At 35.6% G+C, this 25,217-nt stretch overlaps 1 protein-coding gene across 7 annotated transcripts in view; it reads right to left on the bottom strand.

Annotated features, from left to right (window-relative positions):
* Positions 1-24,641, bottom strand: part of LOC145664786 (uncharacterized) — a 42,612-nt gene extending 17,971 nt beyond the window's left edge. The window contains exons 1-3 of one of the 7 annotated variants that reach the window (XR_014127521.1): positions 23,797-24,641; positions 15,218-15,357; positions 10,774-11,561 (exon numbers count right to left, since the gene is read on the bottom strand). Coding sequence is in view for 5 of the 7 variants with exons in the window: in XM_081731752.1 (XP_081587878.1) it covers positions 11,051-11,561; positions 23,789-24,147 (870 nt within the window). In the remaining 2 variants the exon portion in view is untranslated. Of the gene's footprint in view, positions 1-10,773; positions 11,562-15,217; positions 15,358-23,008; positions 23,080-23,788 lie in introns of those variants that run through there. The other 6 variants (XR_014127522.1, XM_081731777.1, XM_081731768.1 and 3 more) reach the window with 6 other exon arrangements.
* Between the last annotated feature and the right edge of the window lie 576 nt (positions 24,642-25,217).

Below are 25,217 nucleotides of genomic sequence, written 5' to 3' on the forward strand. Positions count from 1 at the left end.
GTTATAATTCCTTAGTACAAAATGATAATGTTACTGAAAAATGTATATTTTTTTTATCTGTACTGGGAATCATCCCTATGCCCATTGTCTCCGAAGAGTGGTGTAAGAGGAGAAGAGTTTTTGTCCCCGAGACGAGAAACTTCTTGTCTCGTCTCGAAAACGATCCGAAAGACGAAACGAGAAGTGAATTCTCAATTTCAAGATGAGATGAAAAATTAGTTACCTCGAAGGAACTGCAATGCAGTTTCCTACTTTCGGTTGGAATTTTTAAAATAAATTATTCTTTGGTGACATCGACGGAGCTGCAACGTAATATGAATAGTGTATCTAACATACGGGTTCAAACCCAGCCAGAGGATTGTTGTAATAAAATGTTAACAAATTAAAATAATCTAGCAAAAATACGTTAGGAAGTTATCTAATATTAAGAAGCAAGACAGACCGATAGCAGCGTTTGTACGTGCTTATTGTTTAGCAAGAAATCATGGTGGTGTGTTGACAATTGTTCTTCTGTTTTGTTAGTTAATAAAGAAGAATTTGAAAAGTGGAATTTTAAAGATTTCGATTTGTCCTTTACAAGAACAATTTACCGGTACAGGATTCAGGGGCGGATTCAAGACCGACTTTAGGGGGAGGCGGTCGGTTGTCATACTGCTACTTAGAGCTACTTTTAAGAGCGTATATAAAATAAAAAAGTTTCCTCTTCTTGGGAGAGCTGATCGCCCCCTTGGATCAGCCACTGACAGAACTCGACAAAAAATAATAACATTAACATCTTGTGTTTCCTGTTTATAAAATTCCGTACCAAGATTTGCAGAAAGAAAATGTTTTTAGTGGACATTTTAGACCCCGGTTTCATTCTGGGGAAAAAATCTTAGAACTATACGTGCGTAAAGAAACTTGTATTCGAACAAACTAAATTTACTTCAGAAAAGAGTAACAATTCCTGTAATATATACACTCAATTCATCTAGTAGTGATAATTATAACGCTGCTCGTAGACATTTATTTTATAGTTTCTGGGAGATTATCAGGCATTCGAAGTGACGAGCGAGGTTTGAATCGGGGACATACTGAAACGAGACAAACCAGTTGCAGTGTTGTCAATTCTACAAAATCAGAAGACTTACTTGTTCTACAAAATCCAGGGAAGTAGTAATCATCTAATCAACTGATGGTGGATCCCCAATTATGAGACCTTCATCTACCTTCATCTAACATTACAACGGTATGGCGAATCTTTAATATTCGATTATACCGATGTGTTTACAGATAAAGTAGGTGAAATAAAGGGTTATGAATATAAAATTCAAGTGAATAATGAAACTCCTATAGGTAAGAAAGGTCATTCTTTATCAAGAGTTTAGATTATTCGTTAAAACAAGATATCATCTAACCTTGAGACAGTAATTGGACTTTTCCCTGCTTCTTGGTAGCTACATAATAAAACTGGTAATAAGAAAATGATAAAAATGGTTAATTATCAAGACTTAAATAAAAAAAATATACGCACCTAGCAAAGAGAATGTTTTGTTTGCATTTTCTTTACTATCTTTTCAGTTTGCGATGTCAAAAATGGTTATTTAAATATCACTAGATTGAATGTAGTGTAAATGTTTTATTAGAAGGCTTATTATTTTCTCTCGTTTTATTTTTTGGTGGCAAACAATGATAGAATTATCAATTGTTAGTATAATTAATTTATATTATGTAATAAATCTGATGAAAATCTAATCCCAAAACTTGGTGACAACGATCCGTTTAAATCCATAATTTTAAATAATATTTTTGAGTAATCAAAAATTTTTGGCCTAGGAGTCGATGTTTCTAACGGTTTGTTAACTTACAAAACAGATACAGATGTCAGGGAATAGCCAGATTGTGACGCAGTAGTGGAAAATATGAAACTAAGTTAGAATTTTCTTTTCCCGTTCTACGCTTCAGACATAAACCAGAAATCAAAGTAGTCAGAATTAAATGAATAGCATTCAGTTCGTGAGAATTTATTTTGATAATTAGACTTCGTGTTAGTAAAATACGAGTGTAAATGCTTAGCGAGTGAGTACTTGAAGGCATATTTTGTGAAATATGTTGAAGTCAATATACGTTGAAGTGAGTTTATATATATAAAACTTTTTGGAATGAGTTGTTTAAATTGATGTTCAATGAACAGATATGGTCTCTGTATTAATGGTGGAACACTTAATCAACAAGAGCCTTCTTAGCATCGATTATTATATTCAATTATTAGCCGATCAATTTTATGGCACTAAAAAGTGAAGTATTTGTATCAGGATTACAATTTGAAATTGAAATAATTTATCCAATCCTTAACCTCTGGAGTTGTTATACTGTTATATGCTGTATTACAGAAAGATTTATATAAATAGGGTTGCATTGAATTTTGCTCTCATTTCACCTCACTGATTCATCGATTAAAGAGTTGAGTTAATTTTGAGCTTAACGTCCCTTTCAGCAGTAAGGCTATATGAGACGGGACCTATTGATTAACGTGAAATTCGAACCATATGAGCTCCTACTGGAGGTGCGTACGCTAACTGCGTAGCCATGAAGGAGCTGTTTCGATTAAGAGAGTAATTATAAAATTGCAACTTTAGAATTTTACTTGACAACAATTATTGAAGGAAGTATATGTAAGTCACAAGACAGCACTAGAGAATTTTTATGGAGAGGTGGATAATTTTTCATCCTCGAGCATTGACGTTGCGGTATTGGATCTTGAATGCTGAAGGCACGTAACGCTCCACAAAGGGCGTACGGTACCCCTTAAAGGAGGTACTTTAAAATTTAAAATAGCATTTTAGTAATTATTATTACACATTAAACATAACATTTTATTTAATGTGAAATATATTACCGTCTTTTATAATTTGATGTAATGTGACGTCACACTAAACTATTTCATGTTTGCAATTAAGAACCCCAAGACGAAATACTGTGTTACATTTAAAAAAATAACTGAGATACAGATTGAAACTTTGAAACAAGTTTCGATGAAAATAATTTAAATTTGATTATTATACATGCGATCTTAAAGTAATGGAATTTATTAGCTATCCTAGAATAAAAATTAGCTTGCTTCCTTTTTGTCTCACTTAGTGTATTTTATAAGAATCAGACTGTAAGTAAATAAATACTTTGCAGATTAATTTGAAAAATAATTTTCAACACACGTGTATTCGTGCTAACGAACATGTATAGCTTTAAACATTTAAAAATTTCGGACGATAGAAAATGGCAAAATATGTTGTTAATATTATTCTAAGGTATTCCATGAAAATGAAAATATTGACCAAAAAGAGAGTTCAATGACTTAAAAAGTTTTTAACAATTTCCTACACAGCTCTACATTTTTCGTCACACTTCTTAATTCAAGCTATTATTTTACTAGTGTTTGTTTCGTTCTCTTCAAATTTAATATTGTTAATTTTTTTCAGTAAGACTGAGAGTGATGTCAATCATGAACAGCAGATCTGATTACACAGCATGAAAGTAATTGTAGATAAACTTTCATGTGAATCCGGTACTTTTTAATAGAAGCTTAGTTAGAAACCTTTTATCAGATGCTATGTATTCATATTTTACTGCTTGGTCAATTTCAGTCGCATACAAATGCTGTAAGTATGTAACTTCAAACAAAACATGCTATTTTGTAAAATTATCACCGCTTTTTGAGACTCACTTATTGCTTTTAACCAAAATGGGAAAGACAGTGTCAATTTTCAAATTTAAATGAACAAGCCTCGTATATGAAAGGAAGTTCTCAGAACTGTTCTCTCACAAGTTTGGTATGCTTGCTTATGTGTTTGTGTGTTTGGCCCTCCCTTGTCTTAAGACCTTATATGGTTAAAAAAAATAGGGAGGCTGCTCACGCAGTGTCTGCATTCTTAGTGACTGCCCCTGGATTTGGACTCTTCGGGACATTTTCTCTCCACCCACGTTTTGTTGTATGTGGAAGCTGGTTGGAGAAACGAACTCATTCGCGCGCTTGAATCTTAAGCTGCCGGACTTTTCGTGTCTGCGCTGTTCGCCACCCATAAGTTTGGGCGTGCTGTTCTAAGTTGTTTCGTATCATTGTACGAAGTGAGTTCCCATGCTTGGGTCGAGCGTTTAAAGTCAAAATATTTATCTGAAACTCTACATATATTCGAGTGCCGAAGCGGACTTCCTCGCCTATTATTGGTGTCATGATTTGTTAAATATCGTTCACAGTGATCTCATATATTCCAATACTCGTCTGTGCTTCTATATGCTGAATAACAGTGCGTCGCCTGGGACACCCATAAGTGAAAATCCAGTGCAGTAATTGTAAAAATGTAAACGCAGCAGCATGAACGAATTTGGACCATCGTTTATGGAACCTGTTATGAATTCCTGTGATTAATTGGGACTCGACACCAGAACCACAACGATCCCGAATGGATTGACCGGTCGAAGATTGTATTGAGTATAACAATACATTTCAACTAACAAATTATGGCACCGAGTCACCAAAGGTTAAAATCATTAGACGACCGTAAATATTAAAAATAGGAATTTTGTTCATTTATATGTTCGATATTATTTTGCGTGTATTATAATTCACATTGAGTATCATTATATGTGCTATACATTACAAACCGAATTTCTCTTCATTTGTTCACAAAATTAATTTTTAGCTTGTTCACGCCTGATTAAGCTATATATATATATATATATATATATATATATATATATATATATATATATATATATATATATAAATGTTACGGTACTTATATTCTTGTCTGCCGCGTCCCAGCCTCGGCTATGACGGAATGTAGGTGCGGGTGAATTGGGTTTCGCAGTGGGATAGCTGGAAAACGAGAGAGAGAGAAAAGGAGAATACACCGCAACAATTGAAAAGTGAGGAGTATATTTGGGTTCGTAGAAAATCACCGCCACTACTAAAACTCCGATAACAAAATGTTGACTATTATTTAAATTGCAAACCATATTATTACTTCGTGGAGAGTGTATAAATAAACTTCCATATTGTTCAACACTTCATCTTCGAACTCAAGTTGATTGCGAAACTTAAGGAAGATAAACTCCTACATCACCGAAATAGAATACATATTACGGATGTTACAAAAAAATACACTGGAAAATCCTAGGAGGAAAAGATCAACAATTAATATAATAAATACCTCTCTTCCAAACTGACTTTAATCCCATATAAAATGCTGTCAATATATACAGCGTCTGGCATATAAATCGAATAATTTTTGAAAAGCTATCAGAAACTTAGATTTAAAATCTTGACTTGGGGTACGTTCACTGCATTGCGCTTCATCAATTATAACTTTGCGCTATGGAGATATCGGATCTTCTTGCATTGCCATTTTACGAAGTTCCCTCTGCATGGTGGAGGTGGCCTTAGTGCATTCCCGCTTCTTAGACAATTTCGTTGGTGATCCAAATGGAGCTTTGTACTTTTGCCCTTGTACTTTTTAATAACATTTTTTATTCCATTTAAACCGATGTTGCAACCATTCTTCTTGCGCTGTTTTTTAATGACAGAAACACTCAAGTGGGCGTCATAAAGAGCCGAAACATAGCCTTCGCAAAACCGGCTTAGTTTGGGCGGCATTTTGGTCACAAAGCGGAAAGCCACACACTTGGAAACTAATTTAACACAACACTCACAACAATGGTCCTATTTTGTGCGTTATTGTCGTCCGCGCGGAAAAACAACTCCGTTTCCAGGAAGCCACTGCACAACACTGCAGGACGCCACGAGTTAGGTTGGGTGAGTCCATTCTGCTCGGGAGGGGAAAGGAACGAAATCGGCCAAACGTAGGCTGAACAACCTCTGTAATATATCTCTCTAGCTTCATTCGTTCAGGAGATATGAAGTTTCAAATTATGGGAACTTTATTTTGTGTAAATTGTACGGTTTCAATGGCAGAATTTGATCACTATATATTACATACACACTCAAATTGTGCATTAAGATGGATACAAATACAGATTTTGGTGAATAATATGTTTATGTATCTCTATCAGTGGCTTGTAAATCACACAGTAATAACACTTGTAAATCAAGTAGCGATTCTAAAGTTTATAATAATGTAATTACTTTATAGTAAGTATTAACGTCTATTGAGCATATTTTACTTTTAACAAATCTTTGACTTATATTTCTGCAGTGTCTATATTATTTTCAAAGGTGCCACTACATTTTTATATTTAAGGATGCTAAAATACATTAGAATACATGAATTCATATTGAAAATTATTATAAAAATATGTTCTAAAGTTTGTTTTTTGTCTATGTAATTTAAATATTAAATGCATATAATTCATCCTCATTTTCTTGCTATGTATCAACATTTGGGTAGTTATCACACGATACACACTGGCAATAACCATACATGGGCTAACAAGGTAGCTCAGCGTTGAAACAATCTCAATTATCTTTACACTCATACCGACTCTACTGATCTTCTCATACAGTATCGTTCCCAACCCTCAATGTGAGTTGGGAGGACGTTCTCAGCACCACGTGCATCTTTCTACCAAATATAGAGTATACCTCGTAACTAAAGACGGCGAAACCTGCTGAACTTAATTTTCTGACTCCCAGCTTCATGCGCCTCACGTTTGAGCGTAGTGCTCTGTGGAAGTATCTTTTACACATACAGCACGACTTTACTTTGGAAGAACTCCTGAGAAAGGACCTCAGTGATTAATAGAATCGTAAATGTCCGAACTACATAGAACCATATAGCATCAATTGAGTGTAATTTAGTTCGTTCTGTCTACGGGAGTTCAAACATAGTGGTATTCGAATTTGTACACAGCAGAGTCAATAATTCGGTAATACGAATTTTGGCATCACATCTACGTTAGTGATGATATTTTGCTACGCTGTAGACATTGCAAGAGCTCGGTGAATACTGAATAACAACGTATCAAGGGACACCAACAAGTGCCGGATCTATAAACCGCAAGACCCCGCGGTGCGGGGGCCCTGACTAAAGGGTCCAAGGGCTTTCAAAGGTCCTACTACTAGTTTTTAATTTTTAACACACTTGAAAAAGAAGTTTAACAATAGTTTAATTACTTGAACCAAGTAATGAGCTACCAGGTTTGATTCCCGGCAGGAGCTCAAGTGGTTCGAAGTCCACAATAATTAGTAGTTCCACGTCTCATATAGCCTCGCTGCTGAACGGGACGTTAAACTCAACAAGTAATGAGCTACCAGGACTAACAACGACACACAATATGACTTTTACTAATCAGTCTAGCCAAAAGCCAAATTAAGTATCTCAGCCATGATATTCAAAATCAAATCATTCATTACCTGTCTTCAAGCTTAGAAGCTATTTTGTTGAAGAAAATTAAAAAGTACCATTTTTCTTATTAATCGTTCATATGACTCAAGATTATCAAAGAAGCATCAAATGAGTTTCATTATTCGCTAAATAAATTTTACAAAAGTAAACGATAGCCTAGAAAACGAAGTTTCTAGACAGATCGAGATTGAAGAAGTAATTTTAGGATTTTTAAATATAGGAAATCCAACTGTATTGAGTCTTGCAACTCTAGTGTTAAGTCATTTGAAAAAAATTGACATTGTCTGTTAGAAACTTGCAGAGGGCACGGATATGATGGTACTGGTGTGATAAGTGGTGCTTACTCAGGTGTTCAGAAGACTTCAAGAAATTGAGGAACGAGGTATATACTTTCACTGCGCGGTGGAAAACCTAAACCTTGTCTTTAATAATGCCGTCAAAAATGTAAAAGTTGCCGGTGACTTCACAACGTTCCAAGATTTGTAGTATTTTTACTTTGGCCAAAGTATAAATAGGTGGGATATTCTGTCATCATTGACAGGAGAATCAGATGTCACTTTGAAAAAGTTCAATCAGGTGGGCCACACGGTATCAGTCTATTGTAGCTATCAGGTTGAGGTATGCTGATGTAATGAAAACTATCCGAAAATTTTCACTGACAAGTGAGAAAGCTTTACGCCCACCTGAAGTGAGCCAAGAGGTTTGAAGAAAATGAGAGAAGAATACTATCAAATAAAACAAAAGGCCACAGCTCTTGTAAAGTAGAAAGTGAACCCTGTGTTCGTAGAAAAAAGGCAAACCAAATTGAAAAAACACTTCAGTGAACGGGTAGATAATCGGTTTTCGGACAAAGAGGCTTGCTTCAGGATTAATGTTCACAATGGACTTCTAGATATCGCGTAAATTGAAATAGAGAACCGTTTTACGTCCTTACAGATAATTCTTGATGAGCTTTCAATCATATTTCCAATAGTACTAGTGAACCTTTCAGATGAAGAAATTTTATTTAAGGCTGAAAAACTACAAAAGTACCAACATGATAGCCCGTCGCTAAAATTGGAATTAATTGCCCTTCGCACTGAATTTAGAAACCATATTTGAAGGATCAACACTGTTCTTGAATTGGCAGTATTACTATATTTCGAGTTTAATACTATTGCCCCAAGTATCCTGAAGTTTTGACCACTCTTGTTTTATTCTTGACCTTACTCGTGACTGGGTCTGCTGAAAGGTCATTTTAAGTTTTCAGGAGAAACAAGAGCTTTTAATGTATTCAATAAGACAGGAGAGAATCAGCGACTTAGGAATGTTGGCCGTCAACCATGAGAGACTTTGACCATTGAAAAGAGAGATCTTATACGGAAGTTTGTGGAGATGAAGTCGAGGGGGAAGGATTTCTTGTAAAAAGTAAGTATTTGAATCTATGCTTCGTAGCAAATTGAACACTAGCAATATTTCATTAAAAGACACTATTAAAAAGGTATTGACTATAGAAGGGACCCTTTCAAATATTCTTACGGGGGAGCCCGAAATTTCTAGATCCGGTACTACTACTGACACCAACCATTTGTGGAGTAAGGAGGATCAGTGTGCAGCTACTCTGCCTTCTTCGTTGGTATGCTAGTGCCAATGTGATAACGAATAAAAATGGTGATTTATACATATCGTAACGTAATTGCACTCCTAAGCACCTACTGTGTGTATCCAAATATCTACAATCAAAAAACGGTCACTTTAAATAAATAAATAAATATATTAGAATCAATGTTAAAATCTCATGCTTAAGAAGTTAAGAGTATCATGTGGGTATATATACGTCACTGTCATTTCATTTGTTGCAATTACTAATGTAGGCGACTGTTTTATATTTGTGTCTTAATATAACTCACGATAAAATTTTCGCATTTCCTTTGATAATAGCAATTTATATGTTAGTGTTTTCATTTAGTTGGTTTTACATAATAAAATTGTTTAACTTCACGGTGGATATATTCCCATCATATGAGTTTCACTCAGCCATGAATGAATGGGAATGCATTCATGGGATGCGAGACCGATATTGTGGTTGGCTGAATATAGTTTGCTGAGAGAGGAAGAAAGTGAACTAAATACAATCAAAATCTGTCAGCCCATCTGATTTCCCATTGGCACGGAAAACCACACCTCCAAATTTTGAATTTCGGTTTTGACGTGTTGCAGTTTCAATACCTCTTACGCAAAAGACTAACATCTGCACAAGAATGAATAGAAGAACGGCACTGCAGAATTGACGTGTTGGTTAAAAAATTGTGCGGCCTAACAGTAACCCAGACCCAGTCTGTCAATAAAAGAATATTAAGAAAGACTGACCTGTTCCGCTTACGTCAAATTTTGTAAATATCACTCATTATTTCACATACGGTACCTTCGATAACTTATTTTCTATTTTACATAAATTATCTTTCAAATTAATGTATATTTCACCATATATTTATCCACACTCATTAAATATTGGTATTAAACTTTGACTAAGCGTAGTTATATCGAGTTACTGTTATATTTTCCATTATTGCATTTGATCTCAAATAGATCTCTGAGAGAATGCTTTGCCAAACTGCTAAGTACTATGAGGTTTTGTAAATGTACAAGTTGACATACACTGTCTCAAATGTGGTGTGTTCGAAGCCTTATCTCGTACTAAGCTACATGAAGTGTATATACCGCATAAGTACACATATAAAAGCTTGAGCAAAATGAAATTTTCTCAGAAGTTTAAACAAATATATTATCAACAAAGTTTGATTTTTGATAAAACTTTCCACACTGTTAGTAACTATAATTGTTCGACTATGGGTCCGAAATATGACACAAAGTCCTTCCAATAGTCTGGCAATTGAGACTTCTTTGAAGTATGAGTTAAAAGGTGACGACCCAAGCTTCCTTTTAGAGAGAAGGCCTTGTTACAATCCGCACACTTGTAAGGTTTCGTTTTGTCATGAGTTAACAAATGCCTGCTCAAACTAGCTCTATGTGAGAAAGATTTTCCACACTCCTGGCATGTATGAGGTTTCTCTAATGTATGAATAACCATATGCTGCGTCAAAGTTGCCTTTAGAGAAAACGATCTTCCACACTGCTGACACTTATGAGGTTTCTCCGTTGAATGGGTTACCATATGTTCTTTTAAATGTGACTTGTGAAAGAAAGCTTTTCCGCACTCCTGGCATGTGTGAGGTCTCACTGTGTTATGAGTTAACATATGTTTCCTTAAATATGCTTTCAGAGGTAAAGCTATGCCGCACTCCAGGCAAACGTATGGTTTCTCTGAAGTATGCAGCGAGATATGGTTAAACAAAGTTGATTTATATGCGAAACCTTTTCCACAGTGCTCGCAGGTATATTTTTTTTCCGATCTATGCGTTGACATGTGCGATTTTAAGTATGATTTTAAAAGGAAGGCTTTACCGCAATCCTCGCAAATGTAAGATTTCTCTGAAGTGTGGCGTAACATATGCTTGTACAAAATTCCCTTATATCGGAATACTTTGTCACACTCCTGGCACATATAAGACTTTTCTGGAATATGTATAGACATATGTGCTTTCAAAAGTGATTTTCGGGAAAAAGTTTCGCCGCACTCTACGCAGCTGTACAATACGTCACATCTATGGGTTAACATGTGCTTTCTTGAATATCGTTTTAAAGAGAATGCTTCTCCACACTCCTGGCAACTAAGAGATTTTTGCGAAGTATGAATTAACATATGCGTACTCAAATACCTTTTTTTGAGAGAAAGCTTTCCCACACTCCTGGCAAATAAAAGACTTCTGCGAAGTATGAATTAACATATGCTTCCTCAAATAATATTTGTGAGAAAAAGCTCTACAACATTCTTGGCAACTGAGAGATTTGTGTGAAATATCAGTTAACATATGCGTGCTCAAATTCGAGTTTTGAGAGGAAGATCTGCCACACTCATCACGTCTTCGAGGTTTCTCTGAAGAATTACTTTTTAAATGCTGCTTTAAAATTGACTTTTGAGAGAAAACTTTGGCACACTCGACACTTATGTGAGGCTCCTCTAAGGGAAGTTCTAATTTGTGGTATTTCATACCAGATTTTTCAGAGTTGTCTTCAGTGCATTCCTCGCAAGACTTTGCTACGTGTAATGTAGAGGTACGCCTTTCTTTGATGGAATGTCTGCTGCCTTCAAATGATTCTGGGAAAATTTCTTCATATTTTCTAAGAAGAAAAGAAAACAGAATAACTTACCTCTAATCATTAATATTGAGTGATACTTGAACCATTAATAAATTATAATTTAAAACACAATTGTTTTCGTAAAAGCTAACTTCCTAAATTCAGTAAACGTAATTTGGATGAGTGTTGCTATCAAGAAAGTTTTAACACGAAGAGTTAGTTTTCCATAGTGTGAATTCGATTTTTTTTAAACAAAAAAGTCCACTTTCTCCACAGCAGTAAACGAACTCTCAGGAAATTTATTGTGACACCTGGTAACAAAATTCGTTTTAACTGCTCCTTATACAATCATGTTTGTCCCTCACACCACTTACTTGGTTTTTCCAGAAAATGCTAAAAAGAAGTATTTGTTTTTTCATATTTTTTGGAAAGAAATACCTATTTGGTTGCTTGAGTCAATGATGACTTAAACATGAAAGATGAATTTCGTAATTGAGTAATTGCGATTTTCCGTACAGTAACAACATTATAATCTACACGCTCAGATCCCAAACACTTACTCATTTCAAAAATAAACTGAAAATTGTAAAAGATGTTAATCTTAGATATAGAGGTTAAGAGGAGGAAAAAGTAATAATAGGAAATTATTATCTAATGTCCGGCTGTAGTATTCTTCACCACACGTACGCGATTAGGGAAAGTGTTTGCTTATATCATAACCTTAAACAATCATTCATTCGACCACTCTCGTGCAAGAATATCTTCCGCTAGATTTGTTTTATTTGGTCTAGGAATTAATTCGTGCGGTTGATACGCACACATTGAAGCTGTAGTAAAAACACAAAATACATAAATACCTTAAGAAAAATATTGTCCATCGCTAGCCACCACTTTCGCCCATCTGTCAGGCAATGTACGGATTCCGTGGCGAAAGAAGTCCTCATCCTTGGAAGCGATCCAGTCAGAGACCCATGTTTCGATATCTTCTGAAGAAGTAAACCACTGTCCAATCAAATCGTTGTTCATGCAATCGAACAAGTAGTAGTCCGAAGGAGCAACGTCTGGTGAATACGGCGGGTGGGGTAAAACTTCCCATCCGACATTTTCTAAATAGGTTTTGACCGGTTTTGCGACATGTGGGCGAGCGTTATCATGTAGAACAATAAGTTTATCATGTCTGTTCTCCCATTCTGGTCGTGTTCTGGCCAGAGCTTGCTTCAAACGCATTAATTGTCGTCGATAACGTTCTCCATTCATAGTTTCACCCGGTTGCAACAGCTCATAGTATACCACACCTTTCATATCCCACCATATGCACAGCATAACCTTTGCACAGTGAATATCTCGTTTTGGTTGTGATGGACCTGGTTCACCTGGTTTCACCCAGGCCTTTTTTCGTTTAGGGTTCTCGTAATGGATCCACTTCTCATCACCCGTAATAATTCGATGCAGAAACCCCTTTTTGCTCTGTCCTTGAAGCAGCAATTCGCAAATGGTTTTTCGTCTTTCAACGTCTCTGTCTTTCAATTCATGTGGAACCCAATGTGACATCTTTTGAATCATTCCCATGGCTTTCAAGCGTTTGGAGACTGTTGTTTGATCAACGCCTAATGCTGCTGCAAGTTGTTCCTGCGTTTGACACGAATCCTGCTCGAGCAATGCTGTCAATTCTTCGTCTTGAAATTTTTTTGGCTGTCCAGCTCGCTCTTGGTCTGCCAAGCCGAAATCACCACTTCTAAACCGTGCAAACCACTTCTGACACGTTCGCTCAGCTAGAGCATGGTCACCATACACTTCCACCAAAATACGATGACTTTCAGTCGCACTTTTCTGCATGTTAAAGTAATGCAGCAGGACACCCCGCAAAAACACTTTATCAGGCACAAATTGCGCCATGTTCACTTAACTACAAACTGGTGTTGTTGACGCTTTAATCCACTGCCCTATACTACGAACGATACGCGATGACAGGGGTTTGCAACACATGTGTGGATACACGGAACTGTGGGACGCTCCGTTCGTTGGGCCATCTCTTGTCCACCCGCACGAATTAATTCCTAGACCAAATACCTTATTGTACATTCGTCAAAGAACTATATAAAATACATTCTTTTGTAGAATTTGGTCCAATTGTAGAATAAAACAAAAACTTGACTCATGAATTTTGTCCCTCTAGCAGTCTGGTTCTAGATATCACAACCCTTATCAGGTATATATAATATTCCACAGAAAACCGTATTATCTTCAAACAGCCCTTATTTCATTATAAGATACGTAGATTTTTCAGCTTATGTCGATGGATGAGGCTTTGAAGAATATTTTTTATTACATTACACTACCTACACTTTTTATCTATAAGCTTTCCAAATAAATGTCACATTACTTTTAGTATCCAGATAATTAGATTCAATTCGTGTATTTTGGTTTAGTGTAATAAATTTTGTAATTTTTAATCTCAAGCTGTAATGTTGAGGAGCTTTAAAGACTACAAATGAGTCATTAATCTATAAATATCTTGCGGTAGGGATAGCCGTCAGATTACTTAATATCTCATCAATAATTGCAACTGTTTTACTTATGAATTTATTTATAAATATTTCTGGCAATTGCCGGCATTACACATTTAAGCCCGTGACGTTTAAGAGATGACGTCTCTCGGTGAGTGCACTATTCAGAAGAGGGGTAGAATGCGGCTTAGATATCTATGATAAATACCATTTTGGTATTTGGATGATATCAATATAAAATTAGAAATACACAAAAAACAATTATTAAAAGTTTGTACACTGCCACACATGCAAAACAACTCCTGATGCAGAGTATGTAATTCTCGAACACTGATAAAATAGTGTACATTAAATCACTAAAGTGAACCAAATATAACCTTCTGCATGGCTTCGTTTTGGGTTCCTATCATATATAGCATATATTTTATCTTGGTATTATCTATCGACATATGCAAGGAACTATTAAACTTGACCTTCTATTCTTCTATATCAAAATTCATTTGTGGTCGGTATTGTTCCGACTTAGTAATTGTTTCATTCCCTTTACTTCCAAACGATTCCCTTGTAATCTAAAGAAGTATGTGAGTAACAATCTTGCAATAAACACAATATGTTTGAAGAGTTATAATCCATCCGAACATTAACCACAAATATCTTACGATAAAAGCACCCATATGTTCCTTTTTAACCAAACATTCAGATAGTTGCTTTAACGAACCTTCCTCTGGCAATATAATCATATTATCATCCAACTATTGTTGCTCAGTTATACCTTAATCTCTTCTTGTCTAACCAAGAAGTAAACTGAAGTGCGTTAAATCGGTTTTTGATGTAATTTCATGTCGAGCCTTGTAGGCAAATTCAAACAATTCACCAGATGGGTTTTAAACCTCTACATTTTGAATTTTGGGCCACATAAAAACATGTCAAAACTATTTAGAGAAAAAGCCACTGCTCTTTCTTTTCTGAATTTTGGACAATTCTTCAAGTTTTCGAAGTTACGGGTCCCAAATTCTACTGGCTAACAATTATCATTACACTCACTAAACAATATCGCCTTTGTAGGTGACACCTTAATCATTAGCAACAATTCAGTTACCTAACTGAAAGGATGCAATATGTCCGATTTTTAATCTATCCTGAATCTTTATAATCCTTGTGTATTGAGTACCTCAGTGTTATATTACTCACTTTTGTAATAATTAAAACAACGAAGGCATTTGAGAAAGTTGAAGCGAAATCATATTGTTAAAATCTATCACACCCACAAAATACTGCATTTCGAATACTCATTTATGTAGCCTGGCCTCTTGGATCGGTTTTAATATATCCTGCGAAGAAGAAATACCCGACAGGTTAATTCTATTTTCGAAATACAATAGCGAATTCTTAAATCATAACCTTTAATTAATAATTTTTCCTTCATAATAATAGGACAACACAACATTCACATTTTTTATTAGCATGTAATTTCAATTAGTATTAGCTTAGATATAACAAGATGACGAGTTGCGTTCTTATTAGTTTATCCAATATATCCCTGAATTTAGGGAGACATGCTAGCTTACCATAGATTCGATAATGGTTCTCTTAATATTTAAGCATAATAGAAAATTCAATTTCTCTCTAGACTGCCACCATCAGCGTCGGCCATAGCGAATAATAAATTTTATTCTAGAACGTTACTGTCACGGACTTCAATAATTTGATATTTTCTATTTTTCCAAAACCATTACGATAATGTGCTAATAGCTGATATTTCCGTATTGTATCAAATAGAAAATTAATTTATAATTTTCCGAATGTAATTGAACCAAAAGAATGTCGCTTTATGCCTCATTTACAACGTTAACTGATTTTGTGTAGCCTCCACCCACTTTATTCAGTGCCATTTGTAGATGTTTATTCAATTACATGTGTTGTCAAAAAAAGTAAAAAAGATCAAGTAATTTTACTATCTATCTATCTATCTACACAAAGACTCAATTATTTATAGGACATAATGCCCCGGTACTCAGTAGTTAAGCGTTCACCGCCAGTGTATGGTGTGTTTGGTTTTGCCATGTGGGTTTTATGGAGAAGAAATGCTGTGTGCAGGTTTCTCGGTTTTCATCCGTCTCCACCCACCTGCCTCTTTCCTTGAAACAATTTATTCCAATTCATACCGTTTTGTTTAGCCTACACGGCATAACAGCGTAACGTAAGACTGAAAGATTTCGGTTTTATTCATTCGACATGTTTATCCATTGAATATATCCTAAATCAGAATTCACGTTCTTTAGTCTCAAAAATCAAAAGAAAGTAACTGAGGTATAGATTGATATGTTAAAAGAATTTTAGATGAAAATGATTTAAATTTGAGTATTACATATGCGACGTTAAGGAAATGGAGTTCATTTTTCATACTAGAACGAAAACTAACTGGCTTCCTTCAGTATTTTCTTCGTATATCAGAATTGCATTGCAAGTAAATAAATATTTTAAAAATTAATTATTAAAACTTGTCTTCAGCACACACAGAATTTAGAATTATGACGTCATCACCTCCTATGTCTCGACGCAGGAAGGTGTGAAACCATACCTAAGGTCTTCTACAATGCCTCTGGACTTGGAAAAAAAAACGGACGAAAAAGCTCAAATAGGAGAGTTATAACGCAATGTACCATGAAACACTCTCTATGGTACGGATTGTACCATGGGGATCCCCAAAGAGTTAAGGAAAACCAACTTGTACACACTCCAATAGAATACATTTTACGGAGGCTATAGAGAAATACACTTCAAAATTCTAAAGGGAAGAAATTACCAATTAATATGATAAATTTACCACCTCTTCCAAATTGACTATAATCCCATACAAACAGCCGCCAAATATATACAGTATATCTATATATATAAAAGAGAACGCACAAATCCTTTGTTAGCTCATCACGCTAATACGGCTGAACCGATTTCTTTCATTTTTGGGGGGTTATTAGGATTTGGACCCTAGATGGTTTTTAGCATATCACTTTAATTTTTAATTACCAGTGTCTTGAGATAATTGACCATTCAGGTACAAATCCTTTGTTATTAGTTCATCATAGGTAAAAATAAACGTATTTATGCAACCCGCATGACCGTTAACTCGGCGGGTTAACATAAATGACAGGCGATATACAGCGGAAAATAGCTTGAATCTTCTGTTTAAAATTTTTTAATTGATTTGCTTATTTTTACAGACACTTTTACAATATGCCAGCACCGGGATGACCGCAGCGAAGCGGGGCGGGTTAACATAATGACCGCAGCGAAGCGGGGCGGGTTAACATAAATGACAGGCGATATAATGTTAAGATTTACTGCATTCTTCTATGGTTTTTATCATATCACTTGAAAGCGAAAAAGTAAAAATTATCTAAGTAACAAAGTTTATTGCGTTCCGGGGTGACCGCAGCGAAGCGGGGTGAACGCTGCTAGTGGCATATAAATCGAATAATTTACACAGAACCGATCGAGAACTTAGATTTAAAGTCTCGACTTGGGGTACATTCACCGCGTCGCTCTTGATCTATTATAACTGAGCAATGTAGATTATTGCAAACCGTCAAAGCAAATGAACGACAAAAAAAAACTATATATCTAACGAACACGTACCTATAATTTTTTTGAAACATTAGGAAAACTTATCAGTTTGTCTTGCAATCTTTGGACAATTTTAAAAGCACGATTGCAATTTCATGGAGAAAATACTACGATGTATCAAAACCGAAAAACTTTCATCAAAAAACTGAAGTTATTTTGTATGCGTAATTTGCAATCATGTACATTGGATGACCTTTCCACATTTCTTGGTTGAGTGTAACCTTAAACCACAACGTAACTAGAACAGATTAAAGCAGTGTACACAATGTATCCGGTTTTACTAAAATCAGATGAATTTTGCAACTTTTCGTATATCGAGGAAAAAGTGATAAGTGCTAATCGAGTTTAATGATAGAAGCTTCGCTACGTGACTAATCCTAAAGCGATTTTTTTTCATTATTTTTAACCCCTTATTTGGCAGTGTTGCTTACAAGCAACATCGCTTACTATTGCGTTTTCCACACGAATTATAACTTCAGTGATCATTTAATTTGCATTATTGCTTTCATACAATATTCATATACATAATTTGCGGGTCGCTTATTTAGATATTTCTAATCTTCGTTAACAGGGCAGTCAAATTTAGTATTGTAGAAGCTTTATCTCCTACGTTCCGTAAAAGTTCTTTTTTTATTTGTTATTTGTGGTTTCTTTCTCTGTAGGAAAATATTTCAACAAAAATGCTGGTAATTACTGAGAGGAGTATTATGATATTTTACCATAATTGGGCAATGTTGCTCAGTAGCTACACTTAAGACCTATTTTATGGCAATGTGGCTTTTAAATAAAAAAATACTGTATTTTGTTACCAAAGTACAAGAATTCTTTAAAAATTACGAAATTATGATCAGAAAGACATGGTTCAACCACCAAAACAAAATAAATATTTTAATGGTAATGTTATCAATGTTTGCCAATTAAAGGGTTAACATAAATAGTCATTGCATGAGATCACAGCAGAAGCTCAGGATGTAGCATTGTAAACAATACTCGAAGTATACTGAATGTAACGAAGGTACTAAAGTACTTCTTAGTAATAATGTTGTGGATATACAATGTCTGGTATTCGATAAATCGTACGAGAGAGCAAGAATAAATACTATGAGAGACACTCCAAAATAAGAATGGCAGGATGAAAAAGAGTCCCGAGAAACCGAGGAGAACTGAGGCAATAATTAAGGATATGGAAGAAAGCAGAAGAGTAAATACTGGGTCTTTTTTTCCTCATCACCTTCCTTTTCGTCTGCTTCAATCGCAATATTTTTGGGGTAATTCTTCCGATCATAAAGATCTTTTAGGTATTCCTTACGAATTTTAAGGATTCTTTGATGGTCAGTAAATACTGTGTATAACCTAGTTGATCGTTTCCAAACGTGAACATACATTCGTTAGTTTTTCCTACTAATTTTTGTGCTCTGAAATATATCATATCTGGCGTGTCGTTGAAGTTCTATTATTTTCTCACATATCTGAGACATGTGTTTTTCTCTGAGTTTTTCTGTCTTCCTTCTCAACTCATAATTCATCTTTCTGTTTTCTTTGATATACAGATATCAGTAAATACTCGTATATAGTATTTACTGACCGTCAAAGAATCATTAAAATTCCTAAAAAATACCTAAAAGATCAATACGATCAGAAGAATTATCCCAAAGATATTGCGATTAAAGCATAGGAAAAGGATGGTGATGAGGGAAAAAGACCCAGTATTGTGAAAAGCAAAGTAGTACACAAGCTACTAGTGTTAGCTGTTACCAGTGTAAAATCATTACCAGTGGTTTACGACGGGTAAAATAAGTGAGTGCATATGAAGGATAAGTGTACTTCGATACTATACTATTTTCCACCAGTAGTGTATTTCTGCACGGTGTACAGAAACTGAATGTTATGCTTACAAGTGGAGCGTTAATAGTATGAAACCATGACAAGTGATATTGAAACTCGTATCATTGCCAGAAACCACTTGTTTTCGTTACTCTCGCGTATGCGTATACCCACTGTCGCTGACGCACCTCCTTGATGTCACTCACCACCCCATCCCATCTGCGCCCGGTTAGATAGTATTCGTGCTGTTTAGTGGTCACCTAGCAGAGGTTGGTTGGTTTTTCGGCAGTTTTTATCAGGGGCGTCTTTTGGGGCGGGCGAACCGGGGCCCTGCACATTAATTAAAGTATAAGCAACATCACATAATTTAATTAATAAAACAAACATATGAGAGAAAATGCCAAAAAAAAAAAAAAAAAAGTATTTTATCCAACAAGTGTAAAATATAACACAAACTTAATAATCCTAGATGTCATTAAAATTTGCTATTTTGCACAGCTGGAACTAAAACTGTGCAGAAATAATCTGATAAGCTTACAAAAAGTTTAGATCAATATTGTAAGCTTGCAGTTTGTTTTTGTGTATTAAATAGTATGTTTTATTAAGATTTATAACAACAGAGGGGTCAACTTCTATAGGTTTACTACTTTAGTAAACGTCTACCATGCGAAACGTACGTGTGAAACGAAAATTAGCAAATGCTGTGTTCTTTAGTGGTGTATAATTATCTCTTCTTCGATCTGAAGGTAGGCAATAGTGATGTGCAGTCGGATTACTACTAGAGGAATGTTTGGTTTAATAGTTGATTATAAAAGTCCGATATATTTCGGTTTGGATTTTTTAGTTGGAGTGTCGAGTGAAGCCTCAAAGTTCGTAAATATTTTGGTTTATTGTGTGTGACTAGTTTAGAAACATGACTTCGCGTGATCGGGATGTCAGTAGAAAATATGAGTCAGGAAATAGCAAAAGAAAAAAAAGTCTGAAAGAGGGAGGTAGAAGAACAACTTCGTGGATCATTATCAAAATATTTAAAAATTAAAATTCAAGTTAAAGGAAAAGTGTTAGTGTGTGAATCCCGTGGTAAAACTGGGTATGAACATACAATGGCAGTTGAAGTAGAAGCGGGACCCAGCAGTAGAGCTGAGATATCATAGCCAGTACTACAGTTTGTGGAATCATTGCATTACTCATCCGCAATTTCGCACCCATCAGCGCAATCACCAACAAATGATAATGTTTTTGAAGTATCTAATAGAAATGTGGAGAAAGATCCAGTATTATGGGCACAGCAAATGAGTGACAAGGAGCGAACTTTGATAGTAAGGTCCCTATTCGAACGAAAGTAGATGTGTTTCCAGTAAATGAAAATGAACGGCGTTTTAGTGAATTTCACTATACTAGAATTTTACGTAATGGTGAGAACCAAGACAGGCGTTAGATGATGCATTCCAAAGCAAAAGATGCAGTTTACTGTTTTGCATTTCGTTTCTCTTGTGTAAGTACAAGTTTCGGTTCTATAGGGAATGAGTGATTGGAAGCACCTTAGTGATTATATGAAATCTCACGAAAAGAGGAAGCCCCACAAAGAGTGTGTATTAAAATTGTTAGATTTTGAAAAAGGAATTAAACCCGCAACAACTATCGATACTATTTCTCAGACTGAAATTGAAGAAGAAAAGCAGCACTGGAAAGAAATTTTAACAAGGTTGCTGCCAATTGTGCAATATTTATCATTTCATAATTTATCATTCAGGGGACAGAAAGAGAAACTGGATTCAGATTCTAGTGGTAATATTTTGGACTTGGTCAAGTTGATAGTTTTATTTGATTCAACCCTGCGAGATCATTTGCGACAAACGATAAACAAGGAAGTTAAGGACCATTACCTTGAAAATAATATCCTAGATGAACTTACACAACTGCTTGCGACTAACGTCAAAGCTGAAATTGTAAAGAATGTGATGAAGAATAAGTACTTTTCAATTACTGTTGACTGCGCTCGAGATGTGCTCGTGTTGAACAGCTCTTACTGATAGTGTGTTTTATTAACAAAACCACAGGCGAAATCGAGGAGTACTTTGTGGGCAATATAGCTCTCAAGGAAACTACAGCTGAAAGCTTAGCATATTATATTTTCACGAAATTGAACAACTGGGACTATAATTGCAAAATTGTATAGGCCAAGGTTATGATAATGGTGCAAACATGCGTGGAGAAAAAAGCGGTATGCAAAGAAGAATTCACAATGTAAATCCCCACGCTTTTTTGTACTATGTTGAAGTCACAACTGGAACTTGGTGTTGGGAGACGCGGCATGTCGCTGTGCACGTACTAAGTCCTTCTTTGAAATTCTACGGAGACTGTACACATTTTTTTCTGGTTCAAGTGAAAGATGAGCTTCTTGAAGAACATGTCCAAATTTCTTTGAAACCTCTCTTGGGAACAATATGAAAATGCAAAGTAGAATCCGTCAAAGCAGTCAGATACCAGCTTAACAGTGTGTACGATGCACTGCAAAGTTTATCTGAAAGGAGTACAGACTGTGTATTGGTCAGTGAGTGCTAGTCAGTAGGAGAAGAAATAACAACTTACGAATTTGTCATCTCACTTGCAATCTGGTACGAGCTTCTTACAAAGATAAATGTCATTAGTAAAGTGTTGTAAGGTGAGAAAATGAATTTACGTGTGACGAGGAATCAGTAGGAAATGATTCTGAAAAGTCTTGAAGACTACCGGGAAAGTAGCTTTCAGACAATCCTGCTAAAAGTGAGAGAAGTAGCGGAAGAAGTGGGAATTGAAACCATTTTCAAGACTGCCACAAAAAGAAGGAAAAACAGACAATTCTTTTACGAAGCTGAGGACGAGGACCGAGAGCTTTGTACAGAAGACTGCTTCAAAATAGAATACTTCTATGTAATTGTTGATACGATCCGACGAAGCTGTGAACTACGATTCGAAGCTCTGAAAAAGGATGAACACATATTTGGTTTTCTATACCAGTAAAAATTTGATTGATATGAGCGACGAAGACCTTATGATGTGCTGTAAAAATTTAGAAGAAACATTAACTGCCGGAGGAAAAAGTGAGAGACGGGCTGGAAGTGTATGAAGAACTGAAGATATTCTTACGAGTCTTTGATGCCGAAAATAACCTACTATCAGTGCTTAAATATATAAGTGAAAAACAAATTGAAAGAAATTTATCCTAATATAGACATTTCTTTACGAATATTATGCACAATACCTGTTGCCGTTGCTTCCGCAGAGAGGAGCTTTTCAAGATTAAAACTAATAAAATATACCTCAGGAGCACCATGTCCCAACAAAAACTGACCACTCTCGCCCTTATCTCCATCGAAATCGATGTAGCTTCTTCTTTAGACTATAGTGCTTTGATAGAATTCAGTCAACTGAAAAGTCGCAAAACTGTTTTATTTTTTTTAAATAAGCATTCTAGTTTCCTGGTTTTTATTTTAGAGTAGTATGTACTTCAATCTATCTTACAACAACAGTTTGTTTTACTCAAAAACTTACAAAGTATGAGTGCGCGAATGTCTTCCAATCCAAATAGTAGGGATCCCCACGGTGCCAACTCGCCCAGGGCCCTGCAAGAACAAAGGCCACCTCTGGTTTTTATACCATACATCTAGACACGGTATTTGAACGCAAATCATAAAAGAATTGTAATCTTTCACGAATTACTTCTGACGGCCCCCTTGAATTTTATCTATGCCAAATAAGACATTCTCATGTCGCCCAGCGCAAATCATTTAGGAGACAAGAAGGAAATTAGTGAAAGAATTTTTCATCAATTATTTCGAGTGGTGCGCCTAAAGCAAACCTGCAAATATATATATATATATCTTTCAACAGCTACTTCGAGCTTTGTATTAAGAGATATAATTAGTGCATCTTACTACTACTTTTATTTGTTTAATGAGCATACCTGCAATGGAAGCTAACGAATTTTCCAAAGAGAGGTCCCGGATTCTTAGTCTGAACTAGCAATTTCTAGCAAAGTACTTTGTATATTCGTCAAATTTCTAACTTCCTGAAGGGGAAGGGTCTAGATTACTGGTCCCCCATGTAGATTAGTAGCTGGGTAGGTTTCTTTCTCTACTAAAGTTTATACATTTAACTTATAGAGTATTGCCGAGCGAGCGTTAACGAGGGAAGGCGGGTTAGAGCCCCGCAGGACACGTTGTTTTCTGTCTTTATTACTGCTCAATGGGAAGGGGGACCAGTAATCTAGAACCTTGCCTTCTCGAAGCATCTAAACAATGTTTATAAATTAAAGTATAACTGCAATATTACCTTAATACCTGAAATGAATTTATATTCCTCACTGTAGTTTCTTTTGAGCTAGTGGAGTAAGTTGCACACGTCCCTTCGGCCAATTCAATACATGATTCTTGTAAATTACACGTAGAGTCTAGTTTGAGTATGGATTCTGAATTCACCGTATTAACATTTAAATCAGAATTGGTAGAATATGTTATAGCTTCATTCTTTACCGCATGCTCTATTTGGTTTGCAGACACAACGTAATCTTTGTTTTCTATAATAGAATATATCATTCCCTTTCCTTCGAGAGGATCTTCTATAAGAGAACAATCGTTAGCTTCTTCCTTGCAAAGAAATTCTTTTTTCACCACGTATGATTCGCCTGCCATTCTCAACCTTGTAATACGAAACACAACTTTCACTTTACGTGTTACGGTGAAGTGACTTCCTTCGAATGTTGTTTATAGAGGAAACTTGTTACTGTCGATCAAGAACGTTAATATACAAAACACACAAATTTGAATTTAATACATAACTTCTGTTTGTATTGATAATAAACATCTCTCTCTCTCTCTCAATGTTTTGATGCTCCAGGGACATGTCCACTGAGCACTCCAGGCGGTGAAATGGGGATTATTCATTTGGAGATGAATGGTCCAGGATGAACAATAAAACGAAGTGCCTAAATACAATAGAGGCAATCACTCCATGTGGAACACTAAAGCCTGTCTCAGACGGGACTGAACTAAGGCTGCGATTCACGATCTAAAATTCACGACGTTACTTAACGATCGTGTGAGAAATAACTTGCCCCTAGTTCAGGTTGAAATTTTCTGCTGTCTTTATTTGGATCCTGACTTGAAAGAAATAGAAGCAGTTTCTATTTTCTTCTGGACAGTGTTGCCAACAAGTTGATACAAAAAGTCGCTAAATAGGAGATGAAATGACTCCAATTTTGGGTGAAAAGCCGCTAAAAATTTTTCGTGGAGTTTTGCCTCTTTATATATATATATATATATATATATATATATATATATATATATATATATATATATATATATGTGTGTGTGTGTGTGTGTGTGTGTGTGTGTGTTGGTGTGTGTAAAATACGTGATCAATTCAATCCATAGTACTATATACGCTAAAAGACCGTATATGAAAAACTCATATACAGGGCCGGATTTAGGGGGGTGCAAAGGTGTACGTGCACCCCCCCTTCGTTGTAAATATGCACTACCTAAAGTGAGAAGGTAGCAGTGAAAATAGCAACACTTTCCAAAACTTTTTGCTGTCATGTTTCCGTTTTGGGCTTAAAACAAAGGGAAGTTTTGCAAAATCGATAGTTTAAGTCAATTTTCTAAAAGTTGAAGGAAAAGGACTTACCGAGAAAGACACTTAGCATTTCCAGGGCATTTCCTCACTCACACTACAGATGCCTAAAGGCATTAAAAAAATTTCC

The sequence above is a fragment of the Thermobia domestica genome, chromosome 1 (assembly GCF_964235325.1).
Source record: "Thermobia domestica chromosome 1, izTheDome1.hap1.1, whole genome shotgun sequence".
Lineage (NCBI taxonomy): Eukaryota > Metazoa > Arthropoda > Insecta > Zygentoma > Lepismatidae > Thermobia > Thermobia domestica.